At 37.6% G+C, this 20,290-nt stretch overlaps 1 protein-coding gene and 1 pseudogene across 1 annotated transcript; one reads left to right on the plus strand and one right to left on the minus strand.

The window, feature by feature from the left end:
* The first annotated feature begins 6,180 nt into the window (after positions 1 to 6,180).
* LOC142632551 (uncharacterized) lies at positions 6,181 to 7,212 on the plus strand. Its single transcript, XM_075806932.1, has 2 exons — positions 6,181 to 6,694; positions 7,169 to 7,212. The coding sequence occupies exons 1-2, from the start codon at positions 6,181 to 6,183 to the stop codon at positions 7,210 to 7,212; spliced, it is 558 nt and encodes a 185-aa protein (XP_075663047.1).
* A 261-nt stretch (positions 7,213 to 7,473) lies between these two features.
* Positions 7,474 to 20,268, minus strand: LOC142632552 (uncharacterized; annotated as a pseudogene).
* Positions 20,269 to 20,290: the final 22 nt, after the last annotated feature.

A 20,290-nucleotide genomic window follows, 5' to 3' on the forward strand; every position in this document is an offset into this window, starting at 1 on the left:
AAAATTTTGGTTGTCAAGCCAATTTGATATGAAGGACTTCCGCGAGGCTAACTATATTTTAGGGATCAAGCTTTGGCGAGATTGAAAGAATAAGATGTTAGGCTTGTCACAAGCTAGATATATAGATAAGGTTCTAGAACGGTTTAGCATGCAAAACTCCAAGAAATGATTACTTCCTTTTAGACATGGAGTTCTCTGTCTGATGACCAAAGGCCTAAGACTCTTGAGGAAGAAAATACAATGAGACAAGTTTCTCATGTATGCCATGCTATGTACTAGACCGGATATCTATTGTTCCGTTGGCATGGTTAGTTGATATCAATTAAATTCAGGATTTAAACATTGGCAAGCTGTAAAGCATATTCTCAAGTATCTAAGGAGAACGAGAAATTATATGCTTGTTTACCATAATGAGGATTTGATTCCCATTAGCTATACAGATTCAGATTTTCAATCAAATCTTAATTTCAGAAAGTCCACTTCAGGTTGTGTATTCACCTTGGGAGGTGGAACCATAAGTTGGAGGAGAGTTAAGCAATCTTGCATTTCCGACTCTACCATGGAAGCTAAATATGTTGCTGCTTGTGAAGCGGCAAAGAAAGCTGTTTGGTTTAAGAAATTCCTTTCTGATCTTAGTGTTGTGAGAATTGAGCAAGTTCCTATCACATTATTCTGCGACAATAGTGGAGCGGTTGCACAATCCAAGGATACAATGAATCATAAGAAAAGAAAGCACAAAGAGAGAAAGTACCACATCATTCGAGACATTGTTGCTCGAGGAGATGTAGTAGCAGCAAAGATTGATAATGTAAAGAATCTAGTAGATCCCTTTACCAAAGCCTTGCCCCAAAAGACTTTCGAGTCACATTTGGAGGAGATAGGAGTTAGATTAGTGCACAATAGTCTTTAGGGCAAGTAGGAGATTGTTAGGATGTGTGCCCTTAAATCCTATTGTATGATGCTATGTATGACATTATGTATGACTTAATGTTGTGATTAATAAAGTTGTTTTATTATTATCTAAAAATAATGGTAACATGAATATTGGGACATTATCATATAGTCCATGAGATGCATAGTATGTGATCTATGTGATTTAGTCACAGAAGATATAGATCATAAGTTCTTTGTAAACTCATAAATTTAGTTCGTAGTCGGTGATGAAATTGGGCATTTCATCTGCAAAGATTATAACATATCAACTAAGATGATTTGTCTTGATCATGGAAATGGAGATTTCTAGTTGGTATGTTGATATATTTTAAGAGTTAAGACATATTGAACTAAACCGCTGTGAGATTTATTATTCTCCTAACGACTTGCAAATGAATAATAAATCTCACGACTTATATTTACATTAACTCTTAATCCTGAAAGAATAATGGACTTGATCATGAGGTATAGGTTGCTTTGATATACCAAGAGTGAGATCTAAAGTCACAATCAAAACGTCAGTATGTTAGGCAGCTACATTTAGTGTTGATGGAACATATATTCTCGAGATGGAATTCATAGTCTCTTAACGGAGATATAAAATATTCCCTTGAGATAAGTTTAATGCGTTTGGTTATTCAGAGAGTTAGGCCTAACCACTGTAGTAAGAAGTTACTAAAGTAAATATTGATGGAATTGGATTTTATAAATATATGATGAATAACATTAAAGGACTAAACTAGATACTCAAGAAATTAAGATGTAGTAATTTACAAAGTGGCAGTCTATACTTATGACTTTGTATTACTACGAATATTTTATGAAGGGGTTGCATGTACAATAAAGTCTTGGAATATAATTTATAAATAAGGCCTAGAGTGCAACTATATTTATATAGTGGTATTAAATATAGTTAATGATAGCTTTGGACTTATCAAGAGTTGACAGAAAAGCCCAAGGCCCATTGGAGCTAGTGTCTTATTGGTCCCTTTTGATCCCACTCCAAACCACATACTAAAGCCCAATTGGAAAGGCCCAAAAGGCCAGCCCAAATAGATAATTAGTTAAATACAAAGGGAGAAACTTACAAAATTTTTTTTAAGTGACATTATTATTGTAAAATAGTGTGTGTGTGTGTGTGTGTGAGAGAGAGAAAGCCTCTCTCTTATTCTCCCTTGGAATCTGATTGAGAGACCACACTTCTTGGGCCTTAGTGGAATTGGAGTGAAGATTAAAAGTATTCCCAAGTGCTTCCAATCTTTGTTTTGAAATTCACCACACCAAGGTACGCTCTCTTGTTCTTGAATTATGAAATTTATATTATGCATGTTATCAATTGTGAATGGAGTAGATCCGTTTATTTTCCGCTGCGTATGTTTTGTATGAGATACAAACCGTGATTATTCCAACAACTCTGTCATATGCCTTGCAAATGTCAAGTTTCACCGTCATGTGTCCCTTTTTTCCTTTGGCCCTGTTTCTCATACGGTGGAGCATTTCAAAAGCAACTATAGTATTATCTGTAATGATTCTACCAGGCACAAAAGCATATTGTGAGTTAGAAATTACATTGGGTAGTATTGGTTTAAGGCAATTGGCCAACACTGTCTCCTGCATGAGAGGAGCTTTTCTTCTCACCACTTAGAGTGAGCACTTCTTACTTTCTGTTTCTTCTTCCTAACTAAGTGAGGAAGGAAATTAACTTGTCCACTATACTCCATTACACATATCACCCTACAAAGGCTGTGACAAGCACTACTATGGAAGCGGAGCTTCTTGACCGTATACAAAATATGACGCTCACAACGGATGAAAACGAGGTCATGCCAATCCACTCAGTAAGGAGGGAAAAAGGGTTGGAAGAATTCTCCTTAAGCCTCATAGGAAAGTTCCTTACAACGAAGTCAATCAATGTACGGGCAGCTAAGAACTTACTATGATCTATGTGGAAGCTAGGGGAGGACTTGAAAATAATTGAAGTGGGGGAAGGGCTACTACAGTTCAAGTTTTCAATGGAAAGCCAATTAATGTGGGTATGGAACAATGGGCCATGGTGTTTCGACGATCATCTCTTGGCGCTTTGACGTTGGGAGAAAGGAATGTCCGTGAGATATGTTACGTTCACAAAACAACCGTTTTGGATCCAATTATGGGGACTGCCCTTTGATCTTATAAATAAGGAGGCTGGAAGCAATATTGGTCAGAGCATTGGTGAGCTCGTGGAGGTAGATTGCAAGGTGATAAACTCAGACCAATCCCGATTTTTGCGTATACGAGTGGAGGTGCCACTGAACAAACCTCTCAGGTGTGGCAGCCCAGTCATCAGTCCGGAAGGTAAGGAGTTCCAAGTGGCCTTCAGGTATGAAAGCTTGGTTGGATGGTGTTTTAGCTATGGTCGAATCGGTCACACCCACAGTGACTGTTCGATACGTGGGAACGCAGCAGATAATGAGAAGCCATATGGTGAATGGCTTAAGGCTGGCACTCAGGCAAGAAACATGCAACCCAGCAAGGACCAACCCCATGCACGTCGGACCCACAAGCCTTCAAACGCAGTGCCACCAACTTCTAAAACCGAGATGCCCGCCGAAATCGATACCGAAAAATTGGCAAATCAACCTGATATCAATGCTAGCCCATGCTTTGCGGATCAAAATTCAAACCTCATTAACTCCATTAAGACCTCTGATCTGTTACTACAGCTGGACAAATTCAAGTCGGCAGTTTCAAGAAGTCCACCAAAACAAAAAACCAATCCCATACACCACAACAACCCACGTGCCTTAACACCATATTTACACCAACTCTTTACACCAACTCATAAAACTAATCCCACGTGCCTTAACACCACAATCAGGGACGGAGCCAAACTTTGAACCTAGGGGTGGCAAGCTTAATGTAAGCTTATCGAATTTTATCATGTTCATTAACATCATAATCTCATATTTGCAAATGCAATCCAAAATCACACTACAATATATAAACTAATACCAATTTCATTGTTGGTGATTTTTCAAGATTTTATTTTAGGAATTTCAAAAATTAGGACATCAACACTAAAGGTTAGCAACACTAAATCATCATTATTAATTTATGAATTATTTATAACTTTTCTTTGAATAATGCTAGGGACACCCAAATCCACAACATTCCCCACGAAATTAATCCCAAACATAAACCCCAATAAACATGCCCACAGAGCATAACAAATTAAATGTTAATAATTTATTGATAATAAAGGCACAACAATATTAATATTAACAATATATTACAAAGTTTCTCAAAAAAAAAAAAAAATTCATTACAAAACATTAAATAAACAACTTTTCTATTGTCCTACTCCTAAGACCACAAAAAAAGTCAAACAAACAACCAATTTCTTTTTCTTTTCTTTTTTTCCCTCTTCTTATTAGAGTCTCTACAGCACTACCCAGTACTCTAATCCTCTAACGATAGCCACAAGTTTGTTTTTATTAAAAAACTTTTCTTTTCTTTTTTGGTCTAAATATTAGAGGCCACACCTCTATACTTGAAAATTGAGAAATATCAATTACTACCTGCATCATTACTAGTTCTATACTTTATCACTGCATACAAGCAGAGAGAGAAGCAAGAGCTGGGAGACGGAGACTGGGTTTCATAAAATTAAAAAAGGGGCAGAGCAGCTAGAGTCTCTTCCTCACACAACACATCGCAGAGAGAGGACTGTGGTTTGTTTTTTCTGGTTTTAGGGTTTTGTCTAAAGGTTTTTCAATTATTCTTGGGGCAATTGGGCAAAAAGGAAGGTTAGTCGATTTTTATTTTTTATATTTTAGATGTTTCAAGGGGTAATTTGTAAGTATTTTGGAGGGGGGCAAGTGTATATATTTTGGAGTCAAATATTAAACTTGTGTCTATATATATGCACAAATCAAATTTCCAAAAAAGTTGGGGGGGCCATTGCCCCCCAATGCCAAAGCATAGCTCCGTCCCTGACCACAATTACACCCTCACAACAGCAACAACTCCCAGCAGTTATGGAATTAAAACCCCACCAACCCTAGACCGAAACTACCAAAACCAAAAATCACTGAACCCATTTATTTTCTGTCCCAATCACTTTCGGCGCAAATCAAACACTCCACAAAACCCTAGTCCCACCCTCAATTGACCAACCTGCATGTGACAAACTAAAAGACCACAAACCAATACCCTAAAAGAAAAAACTCACCTGTCCAGTCACAACACAAAGTGTTGCCCTACAACAAAGCCAAGTGAAAGTGGGTGCAAAGAGACACAACGAGAACACTGACCATGGCACAGATGAGACAAAGAGGTTCAAGGGCATGGAGAACACGGTTCAAATTGAAATACAAACGATGGAGGCTGAGGCTCAACCCCGCCAAGCACAATGATCGCCCTAAGTTAGAATTGCTGACGGCTTAGGAACCGTCGTGCAATTGAAGTCCTTGCTGAACTGGTAAGGAAAAATGCACCCACAATTTTGTTTCTAATGGAAACAAAATTATCTATTAGAGAGATGGAACCAATCAAAGCAAAGTTAGGCTTCCCTTCCATGCTTGCAGTGTCATGTGACAACCGAAGGGGGGGCCTTGCACTTCTTTGGAAAGCAAACGTGATTTTAGACACACAGACTTATTCACCAAACCATATAGATGTGAGAATACATACGCAAGCATCATCGATATGGAGATTAACTGGAATATATGGTCATCCAGAAGAACAGCGCAAAACCGAAACATAGAGGCTTATGAGACACCTTCATGCTCGTGCATCCCTTCCTTGGATCTGTTTGGGCAATTTTAACAAAATCTTGGCCATCGATGAAAAGAATGGTGGCGTATGTAGACTGATGGCACCTATGCTTGAGTTCCAACAAACACTCCTTCATTGCAGTCTAGTAGACCTAGGTTTCAATGGATATCGCTTCACATGGAGGAATGGCAGGGGTGAAGAAGCTTTTGTTGAAGAGCAACTAAATAGGGCAGTCACAACAACAAATTGGTGTGAGTTGTTCCCGAGAGCCAAAGTGAGCCATCTCTTTGCATCCTACTCCGATCATGATCCTATCTTGATAAATATGGTTCCACCAAATCAACCCCAGCGTCAGAGAAAAAAATTCAATGGTTCAAGGAAAAATGGTTAGCACATACAGATTGCGAATCCATTATTAGAAACTCATGGAATCATCAACGGCCAACAAGCAGCCCCATGCACTACCTATTTAAAAAAATTAAAAGGTGTAGAATGGACCTCATTGCATGGAGCAGAACTACCTTTGAAAACACTAGAGATCGGTTGGAAGCAAAACAAGGAGAACTGACTGCGTTGAAGGAAGGAGGTTATGGTATGAATGTGGAGAGAATACAAGAAGTGAAGAGGGAGATAAATGAACTCCTACACCATGAGGAAGTATTTTGGAGGCAAAGATCGAGATCTATAGGGCTGCCAGCGGGAGATAAAAATACAAAATTCTTCCACCGAAGAGCAAGCCAAAGACGGAAGAAGAATAATATTGGAGGATTGTATGATAGGAAAGGGGAGTGGCACATAGATGAGGAAAAGATAGCCATCATAGCTGAGGAGTACTACAAAGAACTTTTCACTGCTTCCAATTCACTAGACATGGAAGAGGTGATTAATTCAGTCGACAAGGTAGTGACGGAGGATATGGCCCAAGACTTGCTTCGGCCTTACACAGCAAACGAAGTAAAAACAGCACTCTTCCAAGTGCACCCATCCAAAGCACCGAGTCCTGATGGTATGTCAACTATCTTTTTTCCAAAATTCTAGCATATTGTAGGGCATGATGTAACTACTATTGTATTATCTGTTTTACACTCAAGAAGATATCTGAGAAAAATGAACAATACACATATTGTACTCATCCAAAAAAAAAAAAATGAGCCAGAATACATTACAGAATTCCGTCCCATTAGCTTGGGTAGTTTTGGTGAAAATAGTTGAATTGATTTAATTTTGAAAATTTCACACTTTTCACAAAACGTATGCTTCATTTGCAACATCCATTAATTTTATTAAAATTTAAATGAAGATCAATGTAACGATGAAATTGACTTGATTTTAAAAGTTGAGAGACTAATTTAAAATAGTTAATAGAGGCCGAATTCCCGAATTTCACTAATGCCAAGTTATTATCATTATCACTTGTGTCCATATAAAAGAACATAGATTTAGCTAATAAAATTGTCAGTCCTTTGTACAACTTTTGCAGATTATGAAGATGGTCACATGCATCGTTTACATGTAAACGCTTGATGTAAATAAATGCTTTTGTTGCAACAATTTATTACACTTGTACTTGGGAGGAAGCATGTGCATTTTTGCTTAAAGTTGATGTCTTGAACTTGAACCCAAACTTGTAAATTTGTAATAGTTTTTCCTCTTTCAAATGATATAATCTCGGGTTTACTAGTAAAATCTTATAAGCTAACTATTTCCAAATGAATTGCAACAGTTAACATAGTTAGACAAGAAGAGAAGCCCCTAGCTGAATGCTAGTTGCTGAGAATCACTCTCTCAAAATGTTCTCTGTACTGGAAGTAAGGGGGGAATGCAGAGGGAAAATAGCCTCATCAATAACAATGAGTTACCAATATCGTGAAAAGGTAATCGTTTTGGAGCCATGAATCCACCACTTGATGAGAGCACTTTTCTTCTTCCAACCCTTAAGACCTCCTTACTGGCATTATCATTGGTTAAATTATTTTCCTTCAAGCAACAAACTTGTACTCGCTTCTCCATCTCATTTTCTGCATCCTGGGTAATTCCTGGTGAACTTTTGGTCCTTGTAACTACTGAGTTTTGTTCCTTCCTCATCCTCTCAAGTTCCCCAAGGAGCATGGACATTTGTGCTTGTAGCTCATTTGCTTTGGTTTCAGATGATAGACCCTTTTGTCTCCATTCTTGGACCTGGTGATAAGAAACATGGTATCTTAAAAACTATTTTAATCTGGTGATAAGGAATGACTTGCTATCTGCAGTAATATCTTAAGTTATTTTTCCCAATGAACTACATTGTTGGGCCACAGAAACAAAGAAAAGGGCCTTTTGCATAAAGATTATTGAGAAAGAAAACTAGACAAATTAAACATAAGACAAATTGGCTCAAATTTGGTTATACAAAATCTTACAGCAGAGTGTGTTAGGACATATGTGTTTCACTTGTTTAAAACATATGTCATTCATTATTTATGTAATTGACTAATCCTTTGTCAAAACGCACTTTACTTGTAATTGAGTAGAATTAGGATGAGTTTTATACTTCAAGAAACTGTGTTTCAAGATCAAGTGTTGAAGTCATCAAGTCTGTCCAAGAAACAAGCTTAGAAGTGCTCTTTATTAAAGCTCGACAGCTGCATCTATCGAGCTTTAAGAAGCTGTTTTGGCCCCGAGGCTCAACAGCTGCTCAACAGCACCTCGACACCTTTAGCTGCCGAGATTTAAGGAAAACAGATTCTGAGTTCTGTTTTGATTCCAATCTGTGAATGTGTCTTTGGGCCTTCTTTTCTCCTAACCCTAGACATATAAAATAATTATTTTAAGGGCCGTCAAAGGATGGCAAGTTGCACAAGCATTGAGAAATTCTTGTTCATGCAAATTGTAACTTAAGACAAAATTCTTGCCCTAGTTCATCTCTCTTGTGAAGAAGTTACTGTGTCTTTGCACCGTAAGGTTTTGTAACAGCATCTTCTTGATCTTCATCGTGTGGATGAATTGAAGAACTTTGCAGCCAACAATCTTCTCTAATTGGTGATTGAAGTCGCGTACTGGGATCCGCGCAATTGGTTAGTCACGTACTTGAGAGCCGTGCATCGAAAGGAGAAATTGTCACTATAGAACAAGTCCAATTGGGTATTGGGGTAAGGGTTCAACTGTAGGTTGGTAAGGTACTTGGGATTCCTTTACTTGTAACCGCTTGTTGTGATAATAGTGGAGTTTCAGGAGTGGTGACCTTAAATTCACCCGGTGGAGTTTTTTCCATGTAAGTTTTCCCCATTCGTAACCAAATCACCGTGTCATTTATTTTCCGCTACATACTTAGTTTAATTAGTGATTTGTTTGTGCTACCACGCTTTTCATGTTAACTTGATTAATTAATAACTTGGCTAATTAATCAACTGAATCCATCACAAGGGGTCAATACGTTTCTGGTCTATCAAGTGGTATCAGAGCAGGCACACTCTAATTAAGGTTTAATCTTTGTGTGTGATCCATTGACCCCTATTTGTCATGGATAGAGGTCAGTCTCTTATTATACCTCCATTGTTTGATGGTACTAATTATGCATACTGGAAAGTACGCATTAGAGCCTTCTTACAGTCTCTAAATGAGAAGGTGTGGCAAGCTGTGGGATAGGCTGGACCAAGCCTAAAGAAGCGCCGGCCAATTGGGATGAAGCTAAGATCAAGGTAGCAAACTTCAACAACAGAGCATTGAATGCCTTATTCAGTGCGGTCACTAATGAGGAATTCAAGAAGATATCCTCCACGGAAACTGCAAAAGAAGCATGGACTATCCTTTAGACAACCTATGAGGGAACAAAGGCTGTCAAAGACTCGAAGCTACAGAGGCTCACTACTAGCTTCGAAGAAATTAAGATGGAGGAGGATGAGTCATTCGATGAGTTCTATGTCAAGCTCAAGGACATAGTAAACTCAGCCTTCAATCTTAGGGAAACCATTCTTGAACCCAAGATTGTGAGGAAGGTGCTCAGATCTCTACCTGAGAGATTCCATGCCAAGATCACGGCGATAGAGGAATCAAAGGATATTGACAAGATTCCTCTGACTGAGCTGGTTGGTAATCTGCAAACCTACAAGTTAGGGTTGACAAGAATTGGCAAGTCGGGTAAAGGCAAAAGCATGGCGCTAAAGGCCAAGAGCAATGAGACGGGTGAGTCATCAAATGATGAAGACTCTAAAATGAAGTCCTACATCATCAGGTAATTCAAGAAATTCATAAAAAATGCCAATGGAAAGGGCTTCGACAAGGACCGTAGGCAATCTAGCTCCTCTCAGTTCAAGAGTCAAGATAAAGGGAAGAAGGATGCTCGGGATGGCGGTCAGTATACTATTCCTGCAGGACCCAAGTGCTTCGAATGTCAAGGCTTTGGTCATATGAAACAGGAATGTCCCACATATCTCAAGAGCATTGGGAAGAGCAAGGCACTAACTGCTACTTTAAGCGACACTGAGCCTAATGATGATTCCGACAACGAGAATGATGGAATTTTGAATGCCTTCACTGCCACTATCAATCCTACTGAAGGGATTGTTGAAGATGTGGATGAAGAAGAGGAATTGGTGGAATCCAAGTTTGAAAAGATGGATGATCAAGATGATATCCATACGACCTATGAAAAACTGTACAAGCTCTCTGAGAAGCATGAGAAACTCTATAGGCTAGCCACCAAGAAGCTCAGTGATGTGGAACTTAACCGTGAGGAACTTTCCACAAAGTTTGATGAAGCAAATCAAACTATTGGGGCACTGAGATTCGAGAACAATTTCTTAGCTAAGAAGATCAAGAAGCTTGAAGCGGAGCTGTTTCAAGTTAGAGCTCAATTAGAGAGGGCATCAAGTGCGAAGCTAGATGAGATGCTCAGCATTCAGAAATCTGCTTCTGATCGAACAGGATTGGGGTATGAATTCTCTTCCTTTAACATTGCTTCTGCTAGTACTACTATTTTTGTTCCTCCTACTAATAATATTAAAATTGAGAACAATGATGATAAAACTGAATTAGCAAGTGAGATCCTAGACAAGGGTAAGTCCAGTTTAGGTGCACCCCTAGAGTTTGAGAAGAAGGAAACCAAAACCCCTAGGACTAAGAATGCTAACCCTCAAAAGCCTAAACAGAAGAAGCAGCATCTCTGTCATCATTGTGGTATTGCTGGTCATACTCGACCAAATTGCTATAAGTGGTTAGCCACTCAATAAAGCAATGGCATGATAGCATCTGGGAACCAGAATCAGTTTCAAACCTGTCTTGCTCTTCTCAGAAATCTTCTTATAGCCCTCATGTTCATTTCAAACTTGAACGGTTTCAACTCTTCCCCCTCATCACCTGTTCAAGGGTTTTCTAAAAGGAAAGGTTCTTCTAATGTGTGGAAGGAAAAGGGTTCCAAGTGATTTAGTCACTTCTTCTCTCTTTCCCCTTCTTGTTTTTGTTTTTGCATTACTTGTGTGTTTTGCTTAAATGTTTTGAGTCAGTCTAGTTTTATGCATTGTTTGCTTTGTTAAACATGTTTTTGTTTGTGTGTTTTTAGTTTTTGTTTTGTTTTTTTTTAAATAAAAAAAATGAAAAAAAAAATTTGAAAAATACAAAAATAGTGTGTTTGTGTACATCTGTTCTTGTGAACTTTAAAATGGCCATTGAAACAGAGTTTTCTAAACTTTGTATCTCTTGTAGCTTAGATGAGCATCTCTATGCACAACTAAGCAAGTGAGCTTTGTGGCTCTTTGTTTGTGATGAGTAAGGTTAAGTGATCTCTTGTACTTAACACTCGTATCACTCTTTTTGATGGGTTGGACTAGAAAATCCTAAGAGAAATGCATAAATAACTATCTCACCACTGTTACTCGCCAATCATGTAATGACATCTGTATGCTTCGGCATAGCAAAAGTGCAATGTCAAAAGCTTAACATAATTGGGTATTTCTTTTCTCTCCTTCGTATACCCATGCATGATTTGCTTAATAAAAAGAAAATATGCAAAGAAAATAAAAGTAAAAAGATCAAAAATGCTTTAAATATGATTGCAAGCGTGTTTTCTAGGAGATGTGGGAGTTATAGGATGTACCTTGAAGGTGATAGTCCCCATCAAACAGTTATGATTGTGTGTGAGTTAAAGTGATTTTCTCATATCTCAAATCTTCATAACATAGAGACATTTATGCAATCTTGTGATGTTTTCACACACAACACGCAATATTCTTTGCTATTTTTGATACATGTGTAGGTACAATGTGATTTGGCCATCACAAGGTTTACATGTGTTGATATATACTCACTAAACTGTCTTGACTTGTTTTTGAAATAAAAAATCGGTTAGACTTGTTTAGTGTGTGAGTGTGTTTGTTTTTGTTCCATAGGCTTAAGATTATTGTTGAGAGATGTTTTTGAGAGTCTAATATGTTGATTGGATCTTTGGTTGAGTTGCATGCGTGATTGCATTCATGATTGTGCTTTTTCCTTCTCGAAAAACTGCTTTGAAAAGTTGGCTCGACACCTCCTCGATACCTGGCTGTCTGTCGAGCTTCTCACCTTTTTCTTATTGCAATCTCGATAGCTTCTCGACACCTTCTGGATCTGTCGAGAAACCTCCTGTCCTCTCGATAGCTTCTCGACACCTGGTGGATCGATCAAGCATCTATTCTCGTGTCTTGTCTTGTTTCTCGACACATTCTCGATAGCAGGATCTATCGACGTTGTATTTCTCGGCACCTACCTCGACAGATGGCTTGACACCTCTCGATACCTGAATCTGTCGAGATTTACTGAGGTTATATATAAAGGTTTTGTGCGATTCAGTTCTTCATTTCTCTCGATCTCTCTCTCGATATAACTGTCTTTTCACCTTTCAAACCTCTCTCTCACACTCCAAATCCTTTTCTTAAGGTTTCTTCAAGCTTCTTCAAGTTTTTCTTCACTTGGTAAGCTTCTTATCCCTCATTCTACATGCATTTCATGTTTTTGAAACCTAGGTTTTGGGGTCTTTGAAAAAACTTTGGGGTTTTTCAAAATTGATGAGTTTGTGTTGAAATTTTTGGGATAGGTTTTGAAGATTTGATTTTAAAAAAAAAAAAGAAAAAAATTTCCATGCATTGCATCACATTCTAATAGTATTCTCATGCATTTAGATGTGTGCAAAATGTTGGTGTGCTGGTAGGATTGGATTGGGCTGAGCCCATGATGTTTTTCATATTGCATGTCACATGTTCATGCATTCCCCATGCATACGTTCTATCTATTCAATATACTTGTTATATTTGAATTGTGTTGGAACTTTTCTGAGTGTTTCTTTCTTCCCCCTCTCTTTCTATTTGCGTTAGTAGTGTCTATGGCACCAAAACGTAAGTCTATTCCGACCCAGAACCCTCTTCGTTCTAGGGCCTCTTCATCTTCTGATTCCACTCCTCTTTCTGTTCGGTTCCGTGATGAGAAAGCCCATCAGGACTTCTCGGAGAACTTTTACAAACGAGGTGTTCATTCGGAACGCCAAGTTGCTCTGGCAAACTTTGCTGACACTGACCTTCCCGATGTCTTTCACAAACAGGAATGAGAGTCACTGTGTGATGTCCCGGTCACTTGTCCTTCCATGCTGATCCAAGAGTTTTACTCCAACATGCACGGATTTGATTATTTTGTACCTCTCTTTCTCACTCGCGTTCGAGGTACGTGCATAGTCGTCACACCGGAGTTGGTATCCGATGTGCTCCATGTTCCGAGGGTTGCGCATCCTGACTACCCTGGTTGTAAGCGTCTGTGGACTGTGTCCAAAGATGAGATGATCACCGCTTTCTGTGAGCGCCCTTCTGATTGGGGTGAGCGCCAATTTACATCATGTCGACCTTTTGCTAAAAGTCCTCGTTTCTTAAACATGGTGATGACTTTTGTCTTATATCCTCTCTCTCATTACAACTCTATCATAGAGTCTCGTGCTCGTTTTCTATTGTCTCTTATTGAGGATCTTACCATTGACTTTCCTTCACATTTCATCTTTTCTATCATAGATATGTATAAGGATACGGCTACCCATGATAAGCTCATCTTTCCTTCCACTATCACAAGGATTTTACGCCATCTTTCTATCCCTTTTCTTGTCTCCGACCCTTTTTCTGTCATGGTTGCCATAGATGCCGCTACCGTAAAACGTAGTGAGGCACAGCTTAGGTCGCGTTAGACAGGTTCAGCAGCTCCTTCCTCCCGTTCTACTCCATCCAGATCTGCTCGTGCTTCATCCGCTCCCTCTTCTTCTACGAGCAATGTGTCACTAGGAGACATCATGGCGCAGCTTCAACGCATGGATGCTCACCTAGATACGCTCTCTACAGAGTTGTATCAGGTGAATGTTCGTGTTGGTCGCATTGCTAGGCGATAGGCGACCATGAATGGTTTTGCTCCCGAGATTTCTCCTCCACCACCTCCTGTGGCTTCCGAGTCTGGGGATGATGATGGTGATGACGATGATGCTTCGGATGACGATGATGCTTCGGATGCTGATGATGGAGATGCTAGCTCTACCGATGAGATGTCTACTTGACACTCTACCCTTTGTCACTCGTGACAAAAAGGGGGAGTAGTTTTGGGTTATGAAAGTAGTCATACTTAGGGGGAGAGCTTGTATATGATTTTTTTGATGGGGGGAGTGTTGAGTGTTAAGGGATGTAGTGAGGTTTACTTGTATCTTTTTCTTTTCTCCATTATAGATACAGTTTTCTTCCTATACCTAGGTCTTGTAACCATTATTACATACATTGTGCTCATCTTTGTTATATATGTGATGATGTATGTTTTTTTTTCACCTTTCTTTACATGTGTTGTTTCTTTTCTTTCTTTATACACATGATTCTTTATTTGTATGCAATCTATTATCTCTGTTTCACACTAAGATGCCTTAATGAGTTTTGTTTAAAGTGTTTCAGAAATACAGGTTGTCAAAGTCCACTTGTCATAAACTCTCTTCTTGCAAAGTTTTTCAAGAGTTTGTGTTAGGATAGATTTTATTGTATTCAACAAGTGTATAAGAGTTGAGTGGTTTATGACTTCTGTCATATGTTCATTTGTTGTTTGTGGTTTTGTCACGGATTGCCAAAGGAGAAGATTGTTAGAACATATGTGTTTCACTTGTTTAGAACATATGTCATTCATTATTTATGTAATTGGCTAATCCTTTGTCAAAACGCACTTTACTTGTAATTTGATAGAATTAGGATGAGTTTTATACTTCAAGAAACTGTGTTTCAAGATCAAGTGTTGAAGTCATCAAGTCTGTCCAAGAAACAAGCTTAGAAGTGTTCTTTATTAAAGCTCGACAGCTGCATCTATCGAGCTTTAAGAAGCTATTTTGGCCCCGAGGCTCAACAGCTGCTCGATAGCACCTCGACACCTTTAGCTGTCGAGATTTAAGAAAAACAGATTCTGAGTTCTGTTTTGATTCCTATCCGTAGATGTGTCTTTAGGCCTTCTTTTCTCCTAACCCTAGACATATAAAATAATTATTTTAAGGGCCGTCAAAGGGTGACAAGTTGCACAAGCATTGAGAAATTCTTGTTCATGCAGATTGTAACTTGAGACAAAATTCTTGCCCTAGTTCATCTCTCTTGTGAAGAAGTTGATGTGTCTTTACACCGTAGGGTTTTGTAACCAAGCATCTTCTTGATCTTCATCGTGTGGATGAATTGAAGAACTTTGCAGCCAATAATCTTCTCTAGTTGGTGATTGAAGTCACGTACTAGGATCCACGCAATTGGTTAGTCACGTACTTGGGAGCTGTGCATCGAAAGGAGAAATTGTCACTACAGAACAAGTCCAATTGGGTATTGGGGTAAAGGTTCAACTGTAGGTTGGTAAGGTACTTGGGATTCCTTTACTTGTAACCGCTTGTTATGATAATAGTGGAGTTTCGAGAGTGGTGACCTTAAATTCACCCGGTGGGGTTTTTGCCGTGTAGGTTTTCCCCATTCATAAACAAATCACCGTGTCATTTATTTTCCGCTACATACTTAGTTTAATTGGTGATTTGTTTGTGCTACCTCGCTTTGCATGTTAACTTGATTAATTAATAACTTGGCTAATTAATCAACTGAATCCATCACAAGGGGTCAATACGTTTTTGGCCTATCAGAGTGTATGGATTGGATTTGATGATCGAAATTGAGGGCTCAATCCTCCCAAAAGTCTCGAGAAGCCTGCAATTCTTCCATCTCCACCCTCACTTGCCTTATCATCTGAGACCATTGCTCTGTCTCAACTCAAACTTGCTCCACAATTCTTTGCACTAGCCTTAGACATTGTATCCTTTAGAAGAATATTTCCAACTTTAAGCAGGAATTCTTTCCCTATCACTTTGTCATGAAAATTAACTGAAAGACATGCATGGAGCATTTGCAGGTCTGATGCAATTAAAAGAAACCCACCTATTGTACAAATAATTCGATCCCTTTAGTTGAGGCTGCAATGCCTAGTAAAGTAGTAACTGTAGACATTAGTCGACATCCAGAGGCCCCAATAAAATCTTGAATGATGAAAGCAAGAGGACATATGTGCTCATCAAGAAATGTAAAGGGAAAACTTAAGGGAGTGTATCAACATGGGTAACAATGAAAAGACATGAAAAATCTAAATGATTAGAATGGAACCAGCTCTAGTTAGAGGAAGTTTAAGCTATGCAGTACAAGCCAATATGCGAACCACTTATGTCAAAGTTATTAAAAATATTCATATAACATATATATAACATCAAAGAACAAATTTTATCTATATTCCTTGAGAACAAATTTTATCTATACTCCTTGAGAACAAATTTTATCTAAGCAATGAAAAACGAAACATAGTAAAAAAAAAGAAGAAGGATGTGCCTGATCAGGTTGTCTTATTGAGGATTGAGGAAGAAGATATGAATTTCAATATGCTTAGAAGAGGATGAAAGAACTGTTTGTTGAAGAGAGCATTGATCTATACTCCACTTCCATTCTGTTTAACAAAATCCCCTTTGGCAGCCGCTCCATTTTCCATCTTAGAATGTCCACCTGCAGTCTTTGCAAATTAATATTACCAATTAAAAAATGGCATGCAATGTTCAAAATATTTTAGAAAAAATAATGATGATGATGACAATAAAGCAAACTTGGGTTTGAGAATCACCCTTTCCCTTAATTGAGCTTAAAGTTCTGTTTTATATGCTTTTACTTAATTATATGATTATATCAACCAAAAGGAGGATTATGCGAATTGAAAATGAAAATGCTTTGCTGGTTGCTTAAAAAATTTACAAAAAGAGAACAACTCAGTGAATTGACCTTAAATATTTTATCACATAATGGCCTCGAGAACACAAAAAACTTCACTCAAATTTGTCTAATAAAAATTACGAGGCCCAATTAGGGTAACTTTCACTTTGAGAAACCACAACAATAAAAAGTTTATTGAAAACTAAGAGCAGCTGCTTTTTTGAGAAGTTTAATTGAATAGCAGCATCATTGGGTATCAAAATATGGATTGATGACACCAATTAGTGAAAGACAGATCATCCTTACATTGCATTTGCCACTTGAAACAAAGCTATCATCAACTCTACAAATTGTTTTACTTGACAAGCTTGCTTCTGCCATCTCCCGCATCTCCTTTACACATATCTCATCCGACGTTACTCCAAACTTCTCTACCCGTCTCTGAAGAAGAGTCACTTGTTTATCAAAATTACTACAGTTCCTAACTTCAAAATCCTTTTAGTCCTGAGCTCCTTTGTAACTTCTCTAGTTTCTCTGCCAAGTCAAGGATCTCCTTCTCCAATGCCATACTCACATCCTCTCCTTCACAAATCTTCTTTCTTCCCTACAAAGTAGAAACAAATCACCAACCCAAGATACCAGTTTAAATTCATGTTAATCAAATTTGGTCTGCAATTTAAGCAATTAAAAGATGCCAAATTACTATGATCTATGTTCAACGATATCATTATGGAAAAACAAATGAGACCAGGCCTTAAGGACACAACTTAGCTCCAATTTTCTAGTGCACTGGAGCTGATACTTTACGGATCAGCTTGTTGAAGTGGATTTGGACAGCAGCTCAGAACAGATTGTGCAGCAAAGTTGTTACTATCTCCTTGGCTGCTCTGGATGAGTGTTATCTGCTGCACAAGATTGGTTCTAGCTTGTTGAAGTTATCTGATTGTTTAGGATTTGTTTAGGAGTTATTAATGGTTATCTTGCTTATGTTTATAGGGTTGCTTTTCAATTAATGACTGCTTGGGGGTGTCCAACAGAGATAGGAGTTGAAAATAGGATAGGAGTTGATGTTATTTTATCTTCATCAATTAGGAATGCATTGTATGCTCAGTTGGAGACTATTTATAGCCTGCGTTTTTTAATAAGAAGTCATCTGAATATTCTAGTAAAACATCAAGTTTTTGCTTGCCTAACCATCGCACCACGCTGGAAAAGAGGTGCAGCATGCGGCCAAGGTGGGGGTCGTACCGATAAGTGTTCTCATCGTGCCAACTCCAATACACTGAGCATTGGAGCTAAGCTTTACCCATATGATATATCCTTTATTCGATTTCAAATTCAAGCTTGTTTCAAATCCTTCAAGTCATTCTTGGGGTGTACGTTATTCGATTCAACTAATTTTTGGGGAGGTTTTTGGACCACACCAACCTAGTTGGTGTTCTTAAATCAAATCATCATGGCACTAGGGATTGAAATTGCAATTACATCAATGGTGGTTTTAGTCAGTGCAATAAGCAAATGCTGATTACCAAAAAAAAAGAATGTAATTACACTCTCTTCCATTTCTATTGAAATTTGGAGAAATGACACTTCTTTCCAAACCTTAAAATATATATATATATATATATATATATATATATATTTTTTTTTTTTTTTTTTAACTCCTCTCCCTTGAGGTTTGAAGAAAATAAGACTTCCCCTAATGTTTTTTTTTTATATTAGTAATGGAATTTTCTAAATTTTTATAATATTCTCTTTATCAATGTTTAGTAATGATTAGTAAAAACATAATTGATAAATTTAAAATTAAAATGCAAAGTTTATCAAGCACCAAAAAATTTGCAATAACAAAATTTTTTCCACAACTCTTTGAAAAAAAAAAATTCTATGTGGCAGATTGCTTCAAGCTTTTAATTTAAATTTACTATTAAAATTACTTTCTTACCCACTAGTAACTACATGTAACAACTTTCCCTATAAAATTTATCGTGAGTGTTGTGAAAATGTTATGAATATAACATTTCTCTTATATAATTTAAAAGAATAAAGATATAAGTGAAATTTACAATTTGCTACCTGTACAAAAAGCTGCACTACACTCTTTTCCTTTCATCTCTCTTCTTCCCACCACTTTACTTTTTACCATTTCTTATTTATCTAACTTCTTTTTTCTGTTTTTTAGAAGAAATTGATCTAAATTCTTTTTTTCTTTTTCTTTTTTCTTAGAAACAAATCTAATCTAAATTCTGATTTGTGAATTATGGAGTTAATATTTGTATTTGTAGCCTTGTGAGCTAAACCAACATTGTGAACGAAAAAATATAAATAAAAGAAAGGCCGCATTAAGTGTGGCCATAAATGTGGATTCAGAATCAAATTATTGGGCTAGTCAACTGCCAAATAGTTCAGAGCAAACTGGGTTGGATATATCCATTAGACCCAAAGCTGACCTAGGATTGGGCCTTGTTGCTAACTAGCTAGCTAAATTACTCCAAGGGAAATCCAGACCTGCCTCATTTTAATTACGTACGATTATTGGTGCAAACTTATTAGCGTAGAGATTAGAGACCTTAGAACAAACAAACTTTCGGTGAAATTTAGGGACTAAAATTGTATTTTTACCCAAAATCTTTTCTTACGTTGCCGTGACTGTTTCTTAAATACTCGGCCCAAAAAAAAAAAAAAAAACACTTGCAATTGACAAATTGGTCGATTTAATTCTGAATTTAGTTCCGTCGTAAAAGTCTATACGCCTATTATGTTTTTCTTTGTTCCCTTAACCAATTTAATCATCTTTATCTCAATAAAAAGAAAAAAAAACATTTAACCAAGATCTTAAGTGTTTGTGGAATCAATTACGGATTTGGTTCTTTCTAGCTACTCTAATTTTAGATGCAACTGCACCAACCAATTAAGAGAGTGTTCCCTTACTTTAAACCGTTAGCCAAATAATAAGTTTTACAAGTAGTTAAACTATTCATGTTTGTTATGATTTTGTGGTTTGCCAAATACTCTCTAAATCTCTTTGAGCTAGTTTGTCTCATTTATTTGAAAAGTATTATGTAAACCAAGCATAGCAAAAATATTTTCGTTAATTTGAGGTCAACCATTTGGTCGTTCCTACTTGCCTTGAATGAGGTAACAAAAAGCGATATTTATTTGGCCAATAAATTTAAATATAAAAAAAATGAGGCAAGGTTTGCATCCAATGCTCTAATTCAATAGACAATGGGTGCGGCATGTGTCCAGGATACATCATGATACAGACAAGTGTTTGAGAGTAGACACGTGTTCGTATACTGACATGTCCAATGGCAACTACCACTGGACACAAGCCATTCACATGGACAATAGACATGATATTAATACAACACGTGGTT

Source organism: Castanea sativa, chromosome 4, assembly GCF_040712315.1.
Source record: "Castanea sativa cultivar Marrone di Chiusa Pesio chromosome 4, ASM4071231v1".
NCBI lineage: Eukaryota > Viridiplantae > Streptophyta > Magnoliopsida > Fagales > Fagaceae > Castanea > Castanea sativa.